The 19,502-nt window shown below is 42.2% G+C and overlaps 2 protein-coding genes and 1 long non-coding RNA gene across 4 annotated transcripts in view; 2 read left to right on the top strand and 1 right to left on the bottom strand.

The window, feature by feature from the left end:
* The window catches only part of LOC122422599, a 374,287-nt gene extending 367,330 nt beyond the window's left edge, over window positions 1-6,957 (top strand). For both annotated transcript variants that reach the window (XR_006263906.1, XM_043439035.1), the window contains one exon: window positions 6,676-6,957. Coding sequence is in view for 1 of the 2 variants with exons in the window: in XM_043439035.1 (XP_043294970.1) it covers window positions 6,676-6,772 (97 nt within the window). In the remaining variant the exon portion in view is untranslated. The remainder of the gene's footprint in view (window positions 1-6,675) is intronic.
* A 2,955-nt stretch (window positions 6,958-9,912) lies between these two features.
* Window positions 9,913-12,516, bottom strand: TPBG (trophoblast glycoprotein). Its single transcript, XM_043439723.1, has 2 exons — window positions 12,377-12,516; window positions 9,913-12,215 (listed from the first exon to the last, which is right to left on the bottom strand). The coding sequence occupies exon 2, from the start codon at window positions 11,863-11,865 to the stop codon at window positions 10,603-10,605; it is 1,263 nt and encodes a 420-aa protein (XP_043295658.1). The 5' UTR covers window positions 11,866-12,215; window positions 12,377-12,516; the 3' UTR covers window positions 9,913-10,602.
* A 200-nt stretch (window positions 12,517-12,716) lies between these two features.
* LOC122422939 overlaps window positions 12,717-19,502 on the top strand; it is a 63,571-nt gene continuing 56,785 nt past the window's right edge. The window contains exon 1 of the long non-coding RNA XR_006264032.1: window positions 12,717-12,849. This is a non-coding gene — a long non-coding RNA (uncharacterized LOC122422939). The remainder of the gene's footprint in view (window positions 12,850-19,502) is intronic.

Below are 19,502 nucleotides of genomic sequence, written 5' to 3'. Positions count from 1 at the left end.
ATGCATATCACTCCCCTGCTCAAAGACCTCTGATACCTCCCCACTGTCCACTGAATTAAATGGAAACTATTGACCATAACTGCTTCCCAAGTGGCACTAGTGGTAAAGAACCCGCCTGCCAATGCAGGAGACATAAGAGATGCAGGTTTGATCCCTGGGTCAGAAAGATCCCCTGGAGGCGGGCATGACAACCCACTCCAGTATTCTTGCCTGGAAAATCCCATGGACAGAGGAACCTGGTGGGCCACAATCCATAGGGTCGCAGAGAGTCAGACAAAACTGAAGCGGGTTAGCATGCATGCACACATGCACAGATATATCTTTCTAGTCTCACTTTCCACTTTTCTCCTGGATAAACATCATGCTTCAAATGCTGTTGTTCCTAGAACACGCTTGGTCCTTAGTCGCCTTCGTTCTCTTTGCTTATGCTCTGTCCTGAGTTTTCTCTTCTACCCACTGTCTCCACTGGTCCTTCTTCAAGTTCATCTTAAAAGCCAATCCTCCATGAACACGTCTCTGAATCTTCCAATTAGATAAGCTGTCTCCCTGCTTTGAACTTTGTATCACACGGTTTGAATCTCTGGCAGTGCTTTATCATATTCTACCCTATAACAAAGTCATTCACCTCTTATTGCTCCTAAAGGTCAGGCGTTGACAGCACACGTCCTGGAAACAGACCAAAAAAAAAAAAAATGTCCCACATCTGATTCTTGCTACCTAGTTGTCCTTGGGCAAGTCACCTAGCATCTCCAAGCCTGTTTTCTCTTCCAATGAGAGCAAGATCTTATATGTGCAGGGTTTTGTCTATATCTGGTTCATACTAAGCACCCAATAGAATGTTAGCAATTATCATTATTTATCCTCTCCACTGGATCAAAAGCAGTTTTATTTCAGGAAATTCATTTTTTACTCTAATGCAACAATGTTTGGTATATAGAAAGCATTGAATAAATATCTATTGAGTGAACTGAATAAATGGTTCATAGGACTTCAATGAAATTTTAAAGCAATTTAACCATAAGATTAGCACAATTAAATCACATGCATGAATCTAAGAACACACAAATCACCAAAAAAGAGAGAATTCAGGAAAACAGGTTTGTCTTCCAAAAACTGCTTGCTAACTCATAACTAATTTTCCAGACATTTCCTCCACACCCCATACCACCTCTCCCAACCCTGCAACACACATACACACACACAAATATACATACAATGAGTTATTTAGTTAACTATTTTCTAATTCTGATATTTTAACAGAGTAGAAATTTTTGGATTAAAAACAGTGACAAATAACAGTTTAAACTTTCTATCTGTTCAAAATCTTGTCCACAGATCATTCAGCACTCTATAAGAAATCTGATATGAGATGCTTAAAATATACAATGAACAATGCTATTCTACATTTAATATTCTCAAATAGACATCAAAAATATTTTGAGAGTTTAAAAAAAAATTGCCATCTTTTGCAGTAAATCTCATTCAAGGATCTACTTTAAGAGAAAAATGGGAGACGTGTTATAATAGAAACACAGGTGAAAATACAGGGAGATGAATTATAATAGAAACACAGGTGGGTTCAACAGTGCTTATTAGAACATTAGCAAGAACATCCTCTCTGTGTAAAATACCTGATTGTCTGCAGTACTTTAAACTATTAAAATAGTATTTAATGATAGTGGGGAATGCTCATAACATTGTAAGTGAAAAGACAAGGTATAACATAATACAAACAGAAGGTGGTTTAACCGATATTAAGGTGCTTTTTCCTTAGTAATAGTATTATTCATGGTGTTTGTCCCCTTGTATTTTTAAATAATCTGCAAGAAACAGTTAATTTAAAAATGTCCTTTATATGTTTAATAGCTTTGTGTTTGCCATGATCTGTAAGAATAACTACAGAGGGACTTCGCTGGTGGTCCAGTGGTTAAGACTCTGCACTTCCAATGCACGGGGCGTGAGTTCGATCCCTACTTGGAGAACTAAGATCCCCTGTGCCGCGTGGCGCAGCCAAAAAATAAGTAAAAATAACTACAGAATGTGTCTAACTGAAAAGAGTAAAGTCGTCCTTGAATACATTTAACTAGCTGTATTGTCATAAACTCAGAGCAGCTGCATCACACACAGAAAGGTACATCTGTAAACTGACCGACCTAGGGTTTCAGTCAGTCCAGTTCTCTACTGCGCCAAGTCGTCACCTTGAAATGTTACATATCATAGTTCTCTTTGAGGAAAGAAAACGCAGTTGTACAAAAATGACTACAGGGGTTCAGGGTGGGGGAGAACTGTAAACTTCCACTTTAAAAAAGCCTCTCTTGGTAACATCTTCAAGCCCTGGAAAACATATTCTCAAATATTTGCTTTGCACAAAAGTATTATAGTTGGTCATATTTTAAGCTTTGGCTTCCTTAAAAGCAAATGTATCCTTATATTCACCACCTTCAAATGGGAACTAGTAGTAAATCCTATTATCAGTAAATATCAGCTAAACATAAATTGCATTTCTGTTTTTATCAACATTTCCGTACAGGTTTGTGATATGGTAATCATGATCTCAAATCTTACACCGTATTTTCATTTTCAGTAGTCAAGCAAACCTAATGAACTTCCATGTAACACATTAAAAGGCACCGACGATAAAGTTTTCTCAAAATTCACATAGATGAGGAAATTTTTGTGATCTGTGACATGCATACTACAGGTGCGGATGTAGAGGCTGTCATGAGGTCAGTCCTGTATATATAGACAATGAACTTGGCACATCAGCAGCAGGGCTGGCAGGATTTGGCCCGTCAGGCCACTGGTTTTCCAGGGTGATGATGGATTTGCATTGATTTGGATGCCCTGTTTGGTCACGGTCCTCAGAGAAAGAGAGGCAGCCTGCACCTGGAGCGGGTGCGGGCCTGGAGAGCCGAGCATGCAAAGCTATCTCACCTGGTGATTGAGTGACTTCACGGCCGTGAACTTGGTCTTATTTGTTGTTCTCACCAGCTGAGCTAACTCATCTTTTAAGATAGAATTACACAGGCTAGCGCAGCTTTCCAGAGTTTTCTTTTTCACTTCCCAAGAAATACCACCATTAAATTTCTGAAATATGATGGACTCATATGAGCTCAGAGGAGCTTTACAGTAATAAGATTTCCTATGACCAAGTTATTTCAAACATATTTAAGCATACTCAGGGGTCTGAATGCCTTTTTCATCATAGGGGACTGGAATCAAACCCTTATGATTATACAGAAGTGACAAATAGATTTAAGGGATTAGATTAGATCTGATAGAGACTGTCTGAAGAACTATGGACGGAGGTTCGTGACATTGTACAGGAAGCGACGACCAAAACCATCCCACAGAAACAGAAATGCAAAAAAGGCAAAACAGTTGTCTGAGAAGGCCTTATGAATAGCTGAGAAAAGAAGAGACATGAAAGGCAAAGGAGAAAAGGAAACATATACCCATCTGAATGCAGAGTTCTAAAGAATAGCAAGGAGAGATAAGAAAGCCTTCCTTAGTGATCACAGCAAAGAAATAGAGGAAAACAATGGAATGGGGAAAACTAGAGATCTCTTCAAAAAAAATTAGAGATACCAAGGGAACATTTCATGCAAAAATGGGCACAATAAAGGACAGAAACGGTATGGACCTAACAGAAGCAGAAGATATTAAGAAGAGATGACAAGAATACATAGACAAACTATATAAAAGAGAGCTTAATGACCCAGATAACCACAATAATGTTATCACTCACATAGAACCAGATATCCTGGAGTGAGAAGTCAAGTGGGCCTTAGGAAGCATCACTATGAACAAAGCTAGTGAAGGTGATGAAACTTCAGCTCAGCTATTTCAAATCCTAAAAGATGATGCTGTTAAAGTGCTGCACTCAATATACCAGCAAATCTGGAAGACTCAGTGTGGCCACAGGGCTGGAAAAGGTCAGTTTTCATTCCAATTCCAAAGAAAGGCAATGCCAAAGATTGTTCAAACTGCCGCACAATTGCACTCATCTGTGAGGAAAGCTGAGGGCCGAAAAATTGATGCTTTTGAACTATGGTGTTGGAGAAGACTCTTGAGAGTCCCTTGGACTACAAGGAGATCCAACCAGTCCATCCTAAAGGAGATCAGTCCTGGGTGTTCATTGGAAGGACCGATGCTGAAGCTGAAACTCCAATACTCTGGCCACCTCATTCAAAGAGCTGACTCATTGGAAAAGACCCTGATGCTGGGAGGGATTGGGGGCAGGAGGCAAAGGGGACGACAGAGGATGAGATGGCTGGATGGCATCACTGACTCGATGGACACGAGTTTTCGTAAACTCCGGGAGTTGGTGATGGACAGGGAGGCCTGGCGTGCTGCGATTCATGGGGTTGCAAAGAGTCGGACACAATTGAGCGACTGAACTGAAATGAACATACTAGCAAAGTGTGCTCAAAATTCTCCAAGCTAGGCTTCAACAGATGTGAACCGAGAACTTCCAGATGTTCAGACTGGATTTAGAAAAGGCAGAGGAACCAGAGATCAAATTGCCAACATCCTCTGGATCATAAAAAAAAGCAAGAGAATTCCAGAAAAACATCTGCTTCATTGTCCATGCTAAAGCCTTTGACTGTGTGGATCACAACAAACTGCAGAAAATTCTTCAAGAAATGGGAATACCAGACCACCTTACCTGCCTCCTAAGAAATCTGTATGCAGGTCAAGAAGCAACAGTTAGAACTGGACATGGAACAACAGACTGGTTCCAAATTGGGAAAGGGGTATGTCAAGGCTGTGTACTGTCACCCTGCTTATTTAACTTAAATGCAGAGCACATCATGCGAAATGCCAGGCTGGATGAAGCACAGGCCAGAATCAAGACTGCAGGAGAAATATCAATACTCTCGGATATGCACCCTTATGGCAGAAAGCAAAGAGGAACTAAAGAGTCTCTTGAAAGTGAAAGAGGAGAGTGAAAAAGCTGGCCTAAAACTCCACATTCAAAGAACTAAGATCATGGCATCCAGTCCCATCACTTCATGGCAAATAGATGGGGGAAAAGTAGAAGCAGTGATGAATTTTATCTTCTTGGCCTCCAAAATCGCTAAGGATGGTAACTGCTGCCATGAAATTAAAGGTGCTTGCTCCTTGGAAGGAAAGCTATAACTAGCCTAGATAGTGTGTTAAAAAGCAGAGATGTCACTTTGCCAACAAAGGCCTTATACAGCTATGAATTTTCCCGTAGTCATGTATGGATGTGAGAGTTGGACCATAAAGAAGGTTGAGCACCGAAGAATTGATGCTTTTGAACTGTGGTGTTGGAGAAGACTCTTGAGAGTCCCTTGGAGTCTCCATCCTAAAGGAAATCAACCCTGAATATTCACTGGAAAGACTGATGGTGAAGCTGAAGCTCCAATACTTTGGCCACCTGATCCAAAGAGCTGACTCATCAGTAAAGACCCTGATTCTGGAAAAGACTGAAGGCAGGAGAAGGGGACGACAGAGGAAGAGATGGTTGGATGGTATCGCTGACTCAATGGACATGAGTTTGAGCAAGCTCTGGGAGATGGTGAAGGACAGGGAAGCCTGGCGTGCTGCAGTCCATGGGGTCGCAAAGAGTCGGACACGACTGAGTGAATGAAGAACAACAACTACAAGGGTCTGAAACTCATTTTTTTTTTAACACACTGACAGTTAAATTTGAACAAATATAGTGAATGTTTGAGTGCAAAGCAAAAACAATAAATTCCCATCAATTGCCTTTTAAAAAATTAGACATGAGGATTTCAAAGGTCTCAAGGTAGGCAATTAGCAATACCATCATGTGGTCAAAAAAGGACTGGAAGGGGAGGGTGGAACCTGAGACCTAGTCCTGGTTGTTGCTGTATAACAATAGGTCACAACTATTAGATTTTCATTTGTCGGGTAGAATGAGAATCTGGGCTTGACACATTTAAGAGCCCATCCAATTTTAAAATAGAATTCTGATTCTTGTTAAAAATACATAAATCATATTAAATATTTTTTAAATCTAGATTTTTTTGTTTAACCCATGGCAAAGTTAGAGCTGCAAAAATGTTTTAAGGTAAGAGATGACCTCTTTTAAGGCAAGAGAAAGTAACATAGAAACTTACATTACCATATATAAAATAGATAGCCAAGGGGAATTTGTTGTATGTCTCAGGAAACTCAAACAGGGGCTTTGTGTCAACCTAGAGGAGTAGGATGGAAGCAAGGTTCAAAAGAGAGGGGATATGTGTATACCTATGGCTGATTCATGTTGAGGTTTGACAGAAAACAACAAAATTCTTAAAGCAATTATCCTTCAATAAAAAAATAAATTAAAAAAAAACAACTAAGAAAAAAAAAGGTAAAACACAACATAAAACCAGCCTGTGTTTTTAATCAAACATTTCTAGGAATGAAAAATACCTGTACAAAACACCCTCAAGGAGATGTTTTTCTCCTTCTAAAACATAGGATCACCTGGACAATACAGAATATATATATTTTTTAACTATTTCAAGCACAGCACTGCAGAATCACTGAAAGATTTAAGAAAGACATCATCGAGGTCTTTTCCATATACAATCTAGAAATCTCATTTCCTTCTTCCCTCTCCTTTACTATGAAAAATCCTTGCACAAGTGTAAAAGTGAAACTTGAATCTCATGTGAAAAATGTCTGTCTTCACTTTAGGGTGCTGCTCTCTGACGGATGGATGACTGAATGGATTTTGGAGCAGGAAGAAAGCATGGGCCAAACTGGGTTTAACCTTGCAATCCAGCACAGGTGATAGCAAAGCTTCCCAAACTAGAGCTGCAAAGCCTCTGATGTCCTCAAGTAAGTAAGCCCCATATTTGGAACACAAGTCTAAGCGGATGAGATGGCATCACCGACTCGATGGACATGAGTTTGAGCAAGCTCTGGGAGTTGGTGATAAGACAGGGAAGCCTGGTGTGCTGCAATCCATGGGGTCACAGAGTTGGACACAAATGAGCAACTGAAATGAATGACAGACAGAATCCCTAAGGAAAAATGACAGTTCATTTGGGATTTTTTTTTTTCCTACCCACTTTAGTTAAGACAAGAAAACAAAGCTGTAACTTATTTCTGATTATATATTGAGGTGACCATAATCCACATTTGCTCCCAATCAAGGTAATTTTAAAGGATTTACCATTTATTTCAACCAATCTTTTCTCCACCTCTGGGGGGAAAAAATCTTATCTATTATCAGTCTATCAATTTAAGCAGCTCTTCTGTCTTTAAATTTTTTGGAAGCACATTTTTTTTAATGTGCTTCAAAGACTCCTCACTTTGTAAGAAAAATCTATCAGTTATAAGGTATAAATGTGCCTCATGAGTCACAACCCAATCACATGGGGCAGCAAAATTGATGATACATATATTAATGCTGCAAACTGAATTAGTCCATTGAAAGGGGGGAGTTACAATTCAGGGTCAAGGTGTATTAGCCTAAATTCTTGCCACTTTAAATTGAAATTTATTAGACATTTTAATAACTTTTAAATTGAGGGATTTATCAAGTGCTTACATTTTTAAGTATTTTTTTGACTTTCTTCAAATGAAACTGGTAAAGAAAAAAGGGTGTTTTCTGCTGAAACCTTTGCTAAGTAACAATGTATCACCAAGCAAAATAAATTTCAAAAATGGATTACTTACAGGTCTCTAGGATCCATGATCCATGATACTAAGAAACAGTGTTTAAAACAAGTGCACTTCAATGGTGATACTGTCATTTTCTTTTTGCCTATTCCATTATCCTTATTGGACTTTTATAGCACCTATCTGCCTTCTGCCAAGGAGTTCAGAATGCCTTAGAAGCTTATGCTGTGCTGTGCTTCAGTCCTCAGTTGTGTCTGACTCTTTGCGACCCCATGAACTTGTAGCCTGCCAGGCTACTCTGCCCATGGGGTTCTCCAGGCAAGATTACTGGAGTGGGTTGCCATGCCCTCCTCCAAGGGATCTTCCCAACCCAGGGATCAAACCCAGATCCCCTGCATTGCAGACAGGTTCTTTACCAGCTGAGCTACCAGAGAAGTCCTACAAGCTTATAGGCTTAGAGTATTATGACCATACAATAGAACTGTTTTCAAACAGTAGTTTTTTTTTTACCTTAAGAATGTATATTGCCATGTATTGGGGAATAGCAAGCAGTGATGTGATATTAAATTGGTAAGTTTATACAAAGGAAGAAGCGAGAAATCATAAACTTCAAAAAAGCCATCACTTAACAGGCTAAAAACTCAGCTTCACTGTACCACAGATTCTGCTTCAGTGAGTTGATGATGAGAAAATCTAGACTAACAAATCTACTGCTTTCCTTGATCTTAGATAAAGGTCAGTTTTTAACTTTTAGACTCTCACATGATGAAATAATTCTTCTGAACAGAGACTCTATAAATATTAGTTTGTTGTTTTGTACAGTATCAACAGACTTAGCAATGAAAGTCCATTGGCAGTTTATTCCTAAGATGGTGTGCTTTTATTTATTAGATGTTTTTGATAATTTTGGGCATCATCCTTAGGAAATAATGGCAGCTACCCAGTTTATGAATTGCTGGTGAACATTTAAAATGTTTAATGGAATATTAAGTACCATATATTTAACCTTTTCTTAGGGAATTATAGGATCTAAAGTATAACCTCAAAATAATGAATACTATTTCATAAAATGAGCCTTAGAAAACTTAATATATTTAAAATATCATGTCTAATCTAAACAAGGAACAAATTCAGATATTTTTAGCTCTATTTTGAAAACTTGAGTTTAACTCAAAGAGGGAAAATGTTTCTATTCTATTCTAAAAAAAGATTTCTACAACTAAAGTAGTACCTAATCCTATTTCATTTATAAAAATAAGGAAACTTAAATTTTATTTCAAATATAAAACTCTCTAAAACATAATCATTTTAAAGGGCAAGGGCCCTAAGACTTACTGATACAAATTTACCTACACTTTAAATTAAACAATAATAGCTAAATTAAGATGACTTTATATAAGAGGTTAGAGATTAATGGAATTTACTCTGAAGCTTAATTGGCAAATAATAAACTGAAAGAAAAAGAAAATCTTGCCTATCGTTGACAATACCACTTCATTAACCAATTGCTTTTATTTACCGTTAAATGTGATTCATTCTTCATAAAGGTGTATATGCTAACATTGAATTTAGCTTAAATCAAAATGTCCCCAAAGTCTTAAATACTGAATTTAACATAAGAAACTGATTGAGACACTTGTTTATAATTATAGACAGTTATTCCTGGTTATTTCCTCAAATTCATATTGTACCATGACAATTTTTTAAGCACATTAGCAGGGTCTCTGATAATCAAACCATCAACCCTGTATGTTCCATTTTATGCATTTAAAAAATATATTCTCAAGAAAATCTAAGTTCCAATTTACATTTTGATATTAGGAATTTTTTATTTACATTTTAAAATCTTTTATTTTAGAATATTGTCTTAAGACACTTCACTTTCATGCATTTATTTGCATTATATTTGTTTCGCACTCAGCCCTAAAAATCCACAGAACAATTTTCTATGGAGGGTTTTATTATGTAACTAATTTTGTTCTGTCCTAACTTAATCAGCCTAGGAAAAAACCCAAAATGTGAACTGTTTGTCTTACAGAAATCTTCCTTCTTACCAACTTTATAATGCTTTTACAAAATCGTTTAATGAACAGCATTAACTTTCACATGAATATTCAACTTCTCTATGTAAATCGTGAAAGGATCCACCATCTCAAATCTGTCTCCAAAGCCTGTCTGTATAAGACACTGCTCCTCTTTCATTCTCAGCTATAATAACTAACAGCTTAATTATCAGCAGAACCAAAACCATTCAGTATCACTGCCCCTAATCCTTTTTTCAAATAGCAAACTTGAACACAGCTGTAATTCTTTTAAGAATCTTTATTGAATTTTTTTTTAACAATTTAGTTTGTTGGCTCTCAATGCAGTTTATAAAAAAACTTCAGCATAGTTTCATATAAACTGCAATCAAAAAAGTAACTTGTCAAGAAGTTATCTGAAGTTGCAAGTTATTTTTTGAAATATGCAGAACAGTAAAATGTAAGCATGCTCTCGGATGCAGGGGCTCCGTGGACTATGGAGTTACTCTGAAGAGCTTGCTAAGGTCTGCAGGCAGTTTATGAAATGCAATCATTCTCTCCACAATTTTGGTACATGAGAATAAAACTGATATTTATGAAATAAGTCTTTTTCTCAAAAAAGTTGAGGCAGCTTTTGTTGAATGCTATCAGTGAGAATACACTTGCTACACCTTGAACTGTACTAAGAGGAAAACAGCCAGGAGGCCATGTTCATGCTGAAACTTGAAAACACCCCTCCACACATGTTGAGTTCCAAGAAGAAGGAAGAGGATAAAACACTATGCACAGTTGTTCATCGTCCCATAGTAACAGAACACACCCGGAAACTTTACAGAAGGGAGCAAATTCCCTTCGCTGCTTTCAGTCAAGGTCACTGGCGGCTATAGTGGAGGGTGGAGGTGAAGCAAGCCTAGGACGGGATAAAGCTGAAGTCTACATCTCATGCAGAGTTGTCCTCTTTCTGTCCTCGCGCTTCTCAGACATCTGAATTCGAGCTGAGGTTTGTTAACCTGGGGTCCGCATTGATTTCATATCTGTAATGATACCCTTCCATGTGATCCCTACAGGCATCTCTGATGTTATGCATCCACTTCTTTATCCCTTTGCGGTTCAAATACAAAACCAGGAGGAAGATGGCGCCTATCAGGGCTAAAACAATACCCAGGAACACGTAAGACGTCTGCAGGGACGGAGGAAGGATAGGGTCACAGTCCAGGTCGGAGCTGTTGAGTTCCAAGAGGACCCGATGCCTCATTTTCTCCGGGAACGCACAGGTGAGCCTGCCTTTGCCCTGCACTACCTCGGTCTCCTTGAGCCAGGCCACCATGTCCGGCATGTGGCAGTCACAGACCCAGGGATTGTCGTCCAGGAAGACCCGGACGTGGGGCAGGCTTTGCAGCTCGGCCAGGGTGCCGTTGCGCAGGACCTTGAGGGCGTTGCCCTCCAGGTGCAGGCTTTCGAGGTGCGTCAGGTTCCGGAAGGACACGTGCGTCAGGCTCACCAGGGAGTTGTTGCGGAGGTCCAGGTGCCGGAGGCCGGGCAGCTGGGCCAGGGCGTCGCGGGGCAGGTAGAGGAGCTGGTTGCTGGCCAGCTCCAGGCGGCGGAGCCCCCGCAGCGCGTGGCCCGCTCGCAGGGCCGCCGCCACCATCCCCTCAAAGCTCCGGTTCTGCCGCTCGGCCGCGGGGGGCTCGAGGCGGTTCAAGATGAGCTCCACCAGGGGGCTGGGGGCCGCTACGCTGGCGTTGCTGCCCGAGAAGGCGAAGGGGCTGAGGTCGATCAGTGGGTTGTGGCTGAGGTCGAGCTGGCGCAGGCCGGGCAGGTGCTCGAAGGCGCCGGCGTCCACCTCCCTCAGGCGGTTGCCGCTGAGGTTGAGCGCGGCCAGGTCAGCCAGCGGCGGCCGGCGGGCGAAGGCGCCGGCGGGCAGCACGGCCAGCTGGTTGCCCGTGAGGAAGAGGTTGCGCACGTAGGGGGGCAGGTCGGCCGGCACCTCGGTCAGGTTGCGGTTCACGCACTTGACGGTGCGCGCCGCCTCGGAGCACTCACACGGCGGCGGGCATCGGCCCGGCAGCGGGGGCTGGCCGGACGCCGCGGGAGCCGGGAGCGACGCCGAGGAGGTGGAGGAGGACGCCGACGAGGGGAGGGAGGTCGAAGAGACCCAGCCCAGGAGGACCAGCGCCAGCCGCGCCAGCCGCAGCCGCCCGTCGCCGGCGGCGGGGCCCCGGGAGCACCCCCCAGGCATCGCGGCTCGGGTCTCCCCGGAGCCGGGCTGGGACGCCGCCCGCTCCGAAGGTTCGGGAGACGGGGCTCCGGAGGGCGCGGGCCGGCCGGAAGCTTCTGGAGAAAACTTTCCTCTCGTGGGAGCAGAGGAGGGCCGCCGCCAACGCCGCCGCCGGAACTTGGCCAACCCCCTGGCCACCGGGCGTCCCCCTCCCGGGGCCGAGTCCCCCGCCCCTTCCCTCCAGAAAGTACGCACGGCCGGTCGGGACGCTCGGCTCCGCGCTCCTCCTCCCGCTCGTCTTGCGGCCGCCGCCCCCGGGTGGCACCTCCCGCCTCTTTTGTTGGCGCCTCCCGCAGGATCCACTGCGCGACCTGGGACAAGCGGGAGACAAGCGTGAGGCGTGGTGGCGCCCGCGGCTCCTCGAGGGCAGGAATCGGCCTCCGCGAGCCAAGCCGACCCCACCGGGTACCCGAGACCTCCCTCCGAAAGCTCGTCTGGGCCTCGCCTCCTCTAGCGCCACGCACATCCTTACCCAAGCAAAGGGACAGGCGACCCGAGGGGCGAAGCACAGTCTTGCTGCGTCCCGAGCCCTCACTATATATACCCTTCCCAGCTCCCGCCCTCCTCCTTTCCCCGATCAGACTCGTCCCCCGCGTCTAAACTTCTAGCTTAATCCCTAGCTCCTCCCGACTAAAACTTCTCCTTCCCAGCTCCTTCCCCCCACCTCCTCCGCGGACGACCTGCCTTCCGGGGTCTCCGCCCCCGCCCGGACCTCTCCTCCAGGTCCAGGTCGGGACGCGAGGGAAGTTTCAGGTTACAGGAGTCTTTTGATGTCTTTCAGGACCCTGCCGGATTAAGTGGAAAGCACTCGGCTGGCGCCCCCAGCTCGCGCCCCCGCCAGCCCCATCAGACCGGAGGGCGTTCAAGTCATCTCCAAAAGGGAGGCGGGGAGAAGGCCGCAAACAAAGCGGCGGTGGGACCCCCGGACCGGCGCTACTCTCCTGCGTGAGGATGGGGAGGGTCCCGGAGCCGCCCCCCGCCCCCTATCCGCTTGCTCTGCCTTCTCCGCTTGCTCCCCGGCGCTCACCTCCGCACCCGAGATAACTCCCAATCTCACCAGAGTCGCAGCGACTTGCCCGTTCCACGCTGCGGGCGCCGACTCTCCTCGCACCCCAGCCCCTGGCCCAACCTCCGCAGCTGGGAAAAACCAACCTGGGGGGCGGGGAGGGGGGGTGCGGCGGGCCAGGGCTGCCGGAGGAGCTGCTCCGGCTGCGCGGCGAGCCTGGGCTGCGCTCGGTAGGGGGATGTAAGAAAGGAGGCGAGGGGGGAATCTAGACCGCGCGCCTCCTCCTGGTGGAAATTGACAAGAATGTGCCGGAAAAGGTGAGGGAATCCCTTTTTCTCCCCCCCTTCCCTGGCATCCTTTGGTGGTTCCTCATTTTGCATACTGGGTTTTACCTTGGACTGGAGCAAAACCGCTCGTACGTCTCGTGAAATTCGCCCTAATCTGGGCATTTAAAGCGGTAACCAGGTAGATAGAGGCATAACAGAGTAGGAGCATAAAGAAATGAGCTGCAAATGTACAACGGCAGCAGGAAAACGCCCAGCTGCCAGCAAGGGAGTTTCGGAAAGGCTCCCCAGCCAAGTGATGCTTTAGACTGCCAACTTCGGGTTTAGGTGTAAATCCATCCCCACCTGTCCCGCCCCCCCCCCCCCGCCCCCGCACTTCTCGGAGAGTTACGGAACTTGTGAAGGGAGGGAGCCAACTTGAAGAAGAAGGGAGGGGGGGAAAGATGGGTGGAGAAGAGATTCACTCTTGATTCGTTAGTTTTCCTGCTCCCCAAATTAAAAGCAGAGGGAAGAAAACGGCCGCCAAAGCGTCCTAGAAACAAAAGGCAAATAGCGAGGACGTGAGTCACCCGGAAAGCGGACCCGCCCCCCTCCCCAGACGTGGCAGCCGTGTGTCAGTGCAAGTCAGTGAGCTGGGAGAGCTCGCAGGGTGGGGGTGGGTGGCCGCCCGGAGAACAGAAGTTTGGTAACCCAAGTCTGACGCCGCAGGATGCGCCCGGTAGGCAAGGAGCAGAGAGGCTGGGATTGGGGTAGGAGAAAGGGAATGCTTAATTACAGAGAGGATTTGTTACCCCGGAGAGGTTTGGGGGTCCTGAAAGCTCTATTCTTGTTCTCTCAATGAGTGTCTGTCTCCTTTGTCCCGAAAAAATAATTTCCCTAAACGAGTGAGAAAGTGCTGGTTATTCAAGGTTCTTCATTTTAGAGAGAAAATGACAATTCGAGAAAACAGTTGCAAAAAAGTAGGATCTGGTAATATAAAAAGGATCCAATAAGGAATGCCGAAGTTTGTGCCTATGACATGGCCTGCCTTTAGTGTGAAGGAAAGATCCCAACTCTCAAGTCGCTTCCTGATTACTTTTGTGGGAAAAAATAGACTGCACCGCCCACAGCAAGAAGGGCCCAGGTGAGACCTAGAGGGCGTGAAGACTGCAAAAGCTTTGTGCAAAAAGCCAGTTTAGTTCATTTGCATCCTCAGCACTTTTATCTAAATCTTTTTCCTGTTTTTAAAAGTGCTTTGTAATACGAATGTGAAACATTTTCAAAAAAAGAATCTCAAAAGCTGGAGTCATGTTCTGTATCCTGATGGTGGTGGTGGTTACATAAGTCTAGACATGTGTTAAAATCTACAGAACCTTGTACACTAAATCAGTTTTACTGTATGATAATTTTTAAACAAAATTAGTTACTCATGGGAAAAAAAAATACTAATGCTCTGCCTTGGTATTCTGGTTCTGCTCCTAGAAGAGTAAGAAGATTCTAAATATCTTTAGAATTTAGAAAGATATATTCTCATCTGACCTCACATCAGCTTGGCAATATAGATACCAGTAGTTATTTGTATAATTATTCTGTTTTACAAACGAAAAAACTGGGACTCTGAGCTGAGACTAATTCACACTGACAGTATCTTTTACTTGCCAAACCTCCTGCTGATCACTTTACAGAAATCATCTCATTTGTTCTTCCCATCAGTACTCAGGTAGATTCTCTCAATCCAGTTTTAAAGAGGAGAAAACTGAAGCCGAAATAAATTATATAACTTGTTCTAATGTGTGGTGGAGGTAGAGACTGGGCCCAGATTTGTCTGCTTTTCATGTGTATCTCACATTCCACCTCTAGGCAAAATTGAGGCGTTTGTGCAAAGTCCTGCATTGCATCCCTTAGGCAGAACCAAAGCCTCTCCCCTGGTTCGCTGTCTCCTTATTTTCTTCTACCTGCCTGCAGCTGGCAGTTAGTTTGTTACGGCTGCTGAATCAGGACTCAGAAATTTGGGGTCATTTTTAGCTCCACCACTTACTGTGTGTCTTCAGTATACTTCTGTTTCTCAATCTGTAAAATAGGACCAGTAATAAAACATTATGACATTTCCATGAGAATTGAGATAAGATATCTAACATGCTTGGCAAAATTGCCTGTTTTTATTGTGTTCTTCTTAATCTTAATTACTCTCCCACTCACCATTTGTTCTGTACCCACCAAATCACTGTAACTATGTTAGCTATAGGAGTCCAAGGATGGATAGTCTAAGGTCTCTTTCAAGTAGAATTGCCAGATTTAGCAAATAAAAATACAGGACACTCAGTTAAATTTGAATTTCAGGTATAAACAATGAATGATTTTTTAGTATGAATATGCTCCATGCAATATTTGGGATGTACTTATGCTTTAAAAAAATCCCTTTTTACCTGAAATTCTAATTTAACTGGGCATCCTATATTTGGTCTGGTAACAAAAGAGTTCATAGCCTGGTGGAAGAAACAGACAGAAATAAAAGCTTTTATTGCAGAACACTGAATGCAGTTTACTGTGAGTATCTTTCCAGTCTCTGTTTGTATATATTTTACTTTTGTTTCTAATATTTTTTATATGAATGGGATCATAGTCTGTGTATTACATTATTCATGATTTTTAAAATTTTAAAACAACTATGTATCGTTCTGTGTCCATACATATAGGTTTACTTTCTTTGTTTTAAAGATTGCAAAATGTAGTGTGGACTGTTGTACCACATTTTTAAACTGCCCTATTGAAAGACAGTAAGATCAGTAACTACTTTCTGAAGAACTCTCCTTCAAGTGAGAAAAGCTTACTCGGATGAGTTCTATTTTGATTGTCTTAAGCATTTAATTATCCGAAATTATCATACTTGCTTAACTCCTGACAGCTTGAAAATTTTTTGTGCGTGATGCTATTTACATGCTCTAAAGCAGGACAGAGAATTTCAAAGCACATTTTCCTCCATTTATTCTTCCCCTCCAAAATAAAAGAAGGATCTGAATGTCCTAATGGAGAGGAACCAATCTAGTGTATTTCATAGGTCACATTGTAGCCTCCAGGAAAATGTCTCTGCACTATTATTTATGCAGCACATTGTTTCTACAGGAACCATTTTTCTTCTAATGACCCAAAGGAAAGTCATTAGTAAATTTTTGAAATATTGCTGCTAAATTCTGGGAAGGCAAAGAACAATGTAGTATTTAAAAAAAAAAAAACAAACCGATGGATGATTATGGTTACCCCAGTGGTAACCAGAAGAGAGAAACCATGTGGTCCAGAATGGACAAACATCAAGATTATTTGAGACTAGTTAATTTTGCAAATTAGCAAAGGAACTGAAAAAGGTGAACACTCTCAAATCTAAAAAATTTCTAAAACAAAATTAAACATTGGTGAACATCAACCACGCATGTTGTAAAACCATGAATCAACACTTAAAACCATAACTATCAACTTGAGAGTCAGTCAGTTTGGGGGGAAAAAGTAACAAGTTTGTGAAAAATATTTTTTAATTATTAATGACTAAAAAGAATTGTAACTCTTCTCATGTGCTGATTTCAAATCATTTGAGAAAGAAATAAGCTTGTTATCTGAGATATATACACTAAATTAAGTAAAAATATCAACTTGGGAATGAGTTGAAAGGACATATTTGTTTCATGAGTCAATACAATGGGAGTTGAAACTGGTGAAAGAAAAATAAAGCAAAGACATTTCAGGATTTATCAGAAATTAATTACTAAAAAAAGAACAAGCTAAAAGGCTGTACTATTAGAAAGATAAAGCTGGATGGAAATATATGATTCTTTAAGAATGGGAAAACATTGAAAGGTAAATACAAATAATTACATAGCAATCTGCAGAACTTTCCAAATAACATTATAGGATTATTCAACTTTAAATATGTTTAATTTTTTAAGACCTTACTGTCTACCTCTACCTATTTGATGTTCTTAGAATACAAAGGTAGATAAGATAAAAATCTCTGCCTTCAGACATCTCACAGTCTAGTGGTGAACACGGGCTACCTACCAGTTACAAAACAGGTTGAGTGAAAAGGTCGGGGTGGACTAGGGAGATTGAAGAAGATTTCTTTGGGGACGTAATACCTGAATTGCATTTTGAATTATTAGTAGGAACTTGCCAGACAGAAGATCGCCAAGTTGGTGGAAAGACTCAGAAAACTTGTTCAGTTCTAGAGATCACATGGGGAAGAGGACAGCACAGCACACATTGGACAGAGTGGTAGGAGGTTGGGTTTGATATATGCTGGGATAGGATTACTGCCCTCTATTCTAAAAAGTTTTATTTCATCCTGTAGAGCTGGGAAGCCTCCAAAGATACTCGGCAGGAGAATGACATGATTAGGTGTGCACTTTACAAAGATCACCTTCGCGATCTATTTGAAGGATAAATTCACAGGCAGAGAGACTAGGGAGACAGAGAAATTGGGAGAGCCAAGTGATAGATATTTAAGAACGAAACCAAAGCAGTGTTGAAAGATTGACAAGGCAGGAACAGTTAGGTAGACCTGTGGTTCTCCAGGGTGACACTGCCCCTAGTGGGCATTTTGGATATTTGTTGGAAGCATTTTCTGGTGGTTATAGTCAATGGGGAGAACTACTGGCGTTTAGCCTGCAGAGGCCAGGGATGTTAGACATCCTGCAATTAAAGGGACCGTATCATACAATGAAAAATTATCCTGCTTCCCACATGACTTTCAAGTATCCATCTAGGCATTCTTTTTTTTTTTTTATACTCACTTTTTATTTTTATTTATTTATTTATTTTTTTTTTCCCCAGTGGGTTTTGTCATACATTGATATGAATCAGCCATGGATTTACATGTATTCCCAATCCCGATCCCCCCCTCCCACCTCCCTCTCCACCCGATTCCTCTGGGTCTTCCCAGTGCACCAGGCTGGAGCACTTGTCTCATGCATCCCACCTGGGCTGGTGATCTGTTTCACCATAGATAGTATACATGCTGTTCTTTTGAAATATCCCACCCTCACATTCTCCCAAAAAGTTCAAAAGTCTGTTCTGTATTTCTGTGTCTCTTTTTCTGTTTTGTATATAGGGTTATCGTTATCACCTTTCTAAATTCCATATATATGTGTTAGTATGCTGTAATGTTCTTTATCTTTCTGGCTTACTTCACTCTGTATAATGGGCTCCAGCTTCATCCATCTCATTAGGACTGGTTCAAATGAATTCTTTTTAATGGCTGAGTAATATTCCATGGTGTATATGTACCACAGCTTCCTTATCCATTCATCTGCTGATGGGCATCTAGGTTGCTTCCATGTCCTGGCTATTATAAACAGTGCTGCGATGAACATTGGGGTGCACGTGTCTCTTTCAGATCTGGTTTCCTCAGTGTGTCTGCCCAGAAGTGGGATTGCTGGGTCATATGGCAGTTCTATTTCCAGTTTTTTAAGAAATCTCCACACTGTTTTCCATAGCGGCTGTACTAGTTTGCATTCCCACCAACAGTGTAAGAGGGTTCCCTTTTCTCCACACCCTCTCCAGCATTTATTGCTTGTAGACTTTTGGATAGCATCCATCTAGGCATTCTTGTAGGTGAAAAACCTAAACAACCATCTTACATTTAAATTGCAAATACTTATAGAATGGTTTTAACATACGCTGAATTTTCCAGGAAGGCAGCTACTGTGTTCATCAAAGGAAAAATATATATTGTTTTGTCTGGGATGCAACCAAAATTGTATCTCTGACAGCTGTGTTGCTCATGGTATTTGAATCACTAATACAAATCAACCATATCAGTGTGCATTTGTATTTATTGCATTTACAGTAATTCTTATTTCAAAGTGTCTAATGTAAAGACAAACTGTTTTCACTATTAATTTGAATCTTAGTCTAATTTCTCAAGTCCTAGCCTGGTTATAAGTGTGTGTGTAAGTCACTCAGTTGTGTCTGACTCTGCGACCCCATGAACTGTAGCCCACCAGGCTCCTCTGTCCATGGGATTCTCCAGGCAAGGATACTGGAGTGGGTTGCCATTCCCCTCTCCAGGGGATCTTCCTGACCCAGGGATCAAAGGCAGGTCTCCTACATTGTAGGCAGATTCTTTACCTCTATGCCACCTGGGGTGCATATTAATTCTTCATTAGGTCTTATAGTATGGTCATTTATATATTTTACTACCTGTTATTTATTATTTAATTATGCTCTTATTTCTCTTTTATATTTTAGTTAGTATAATATATATTTTTAAAATTTATAAAAAATAAAATTTACGTGAAGTTATGCTTTATATAAAGACTTTATAAAATGCTTGTTTTTAA

This window comes from Cervus canadensis, chromosome 20 (genome assembly GCF_019320065.1).
Source record: "Cervus canadensis isolate Bull #8, Minnesota chromosome 20, ASM1932006v1, whole genome shotgun sequence".
Classification (NCBI taxonomy): domain Eukaryota; kingdom Metazoa; phylum Chordata; class Mammalia; order Artiodactyla; family Cervidae; genus Cervus; species Cervus canadensis.
Note: the sequence above shows the minus strand (reverse complement) of the source record. Positions and strands in the feature narration are given on the sequence as shown.

What these genes read in the sequence shown, in the direction of transcription:
- TPBG (XM_043439723.1), bottom strand. Translation starts at nt 11,865, where the DNA reads ATGCCTGGGGGGTGCTCCCGGGGCCCCGCCGCCGGCGACGGGCGGCTG.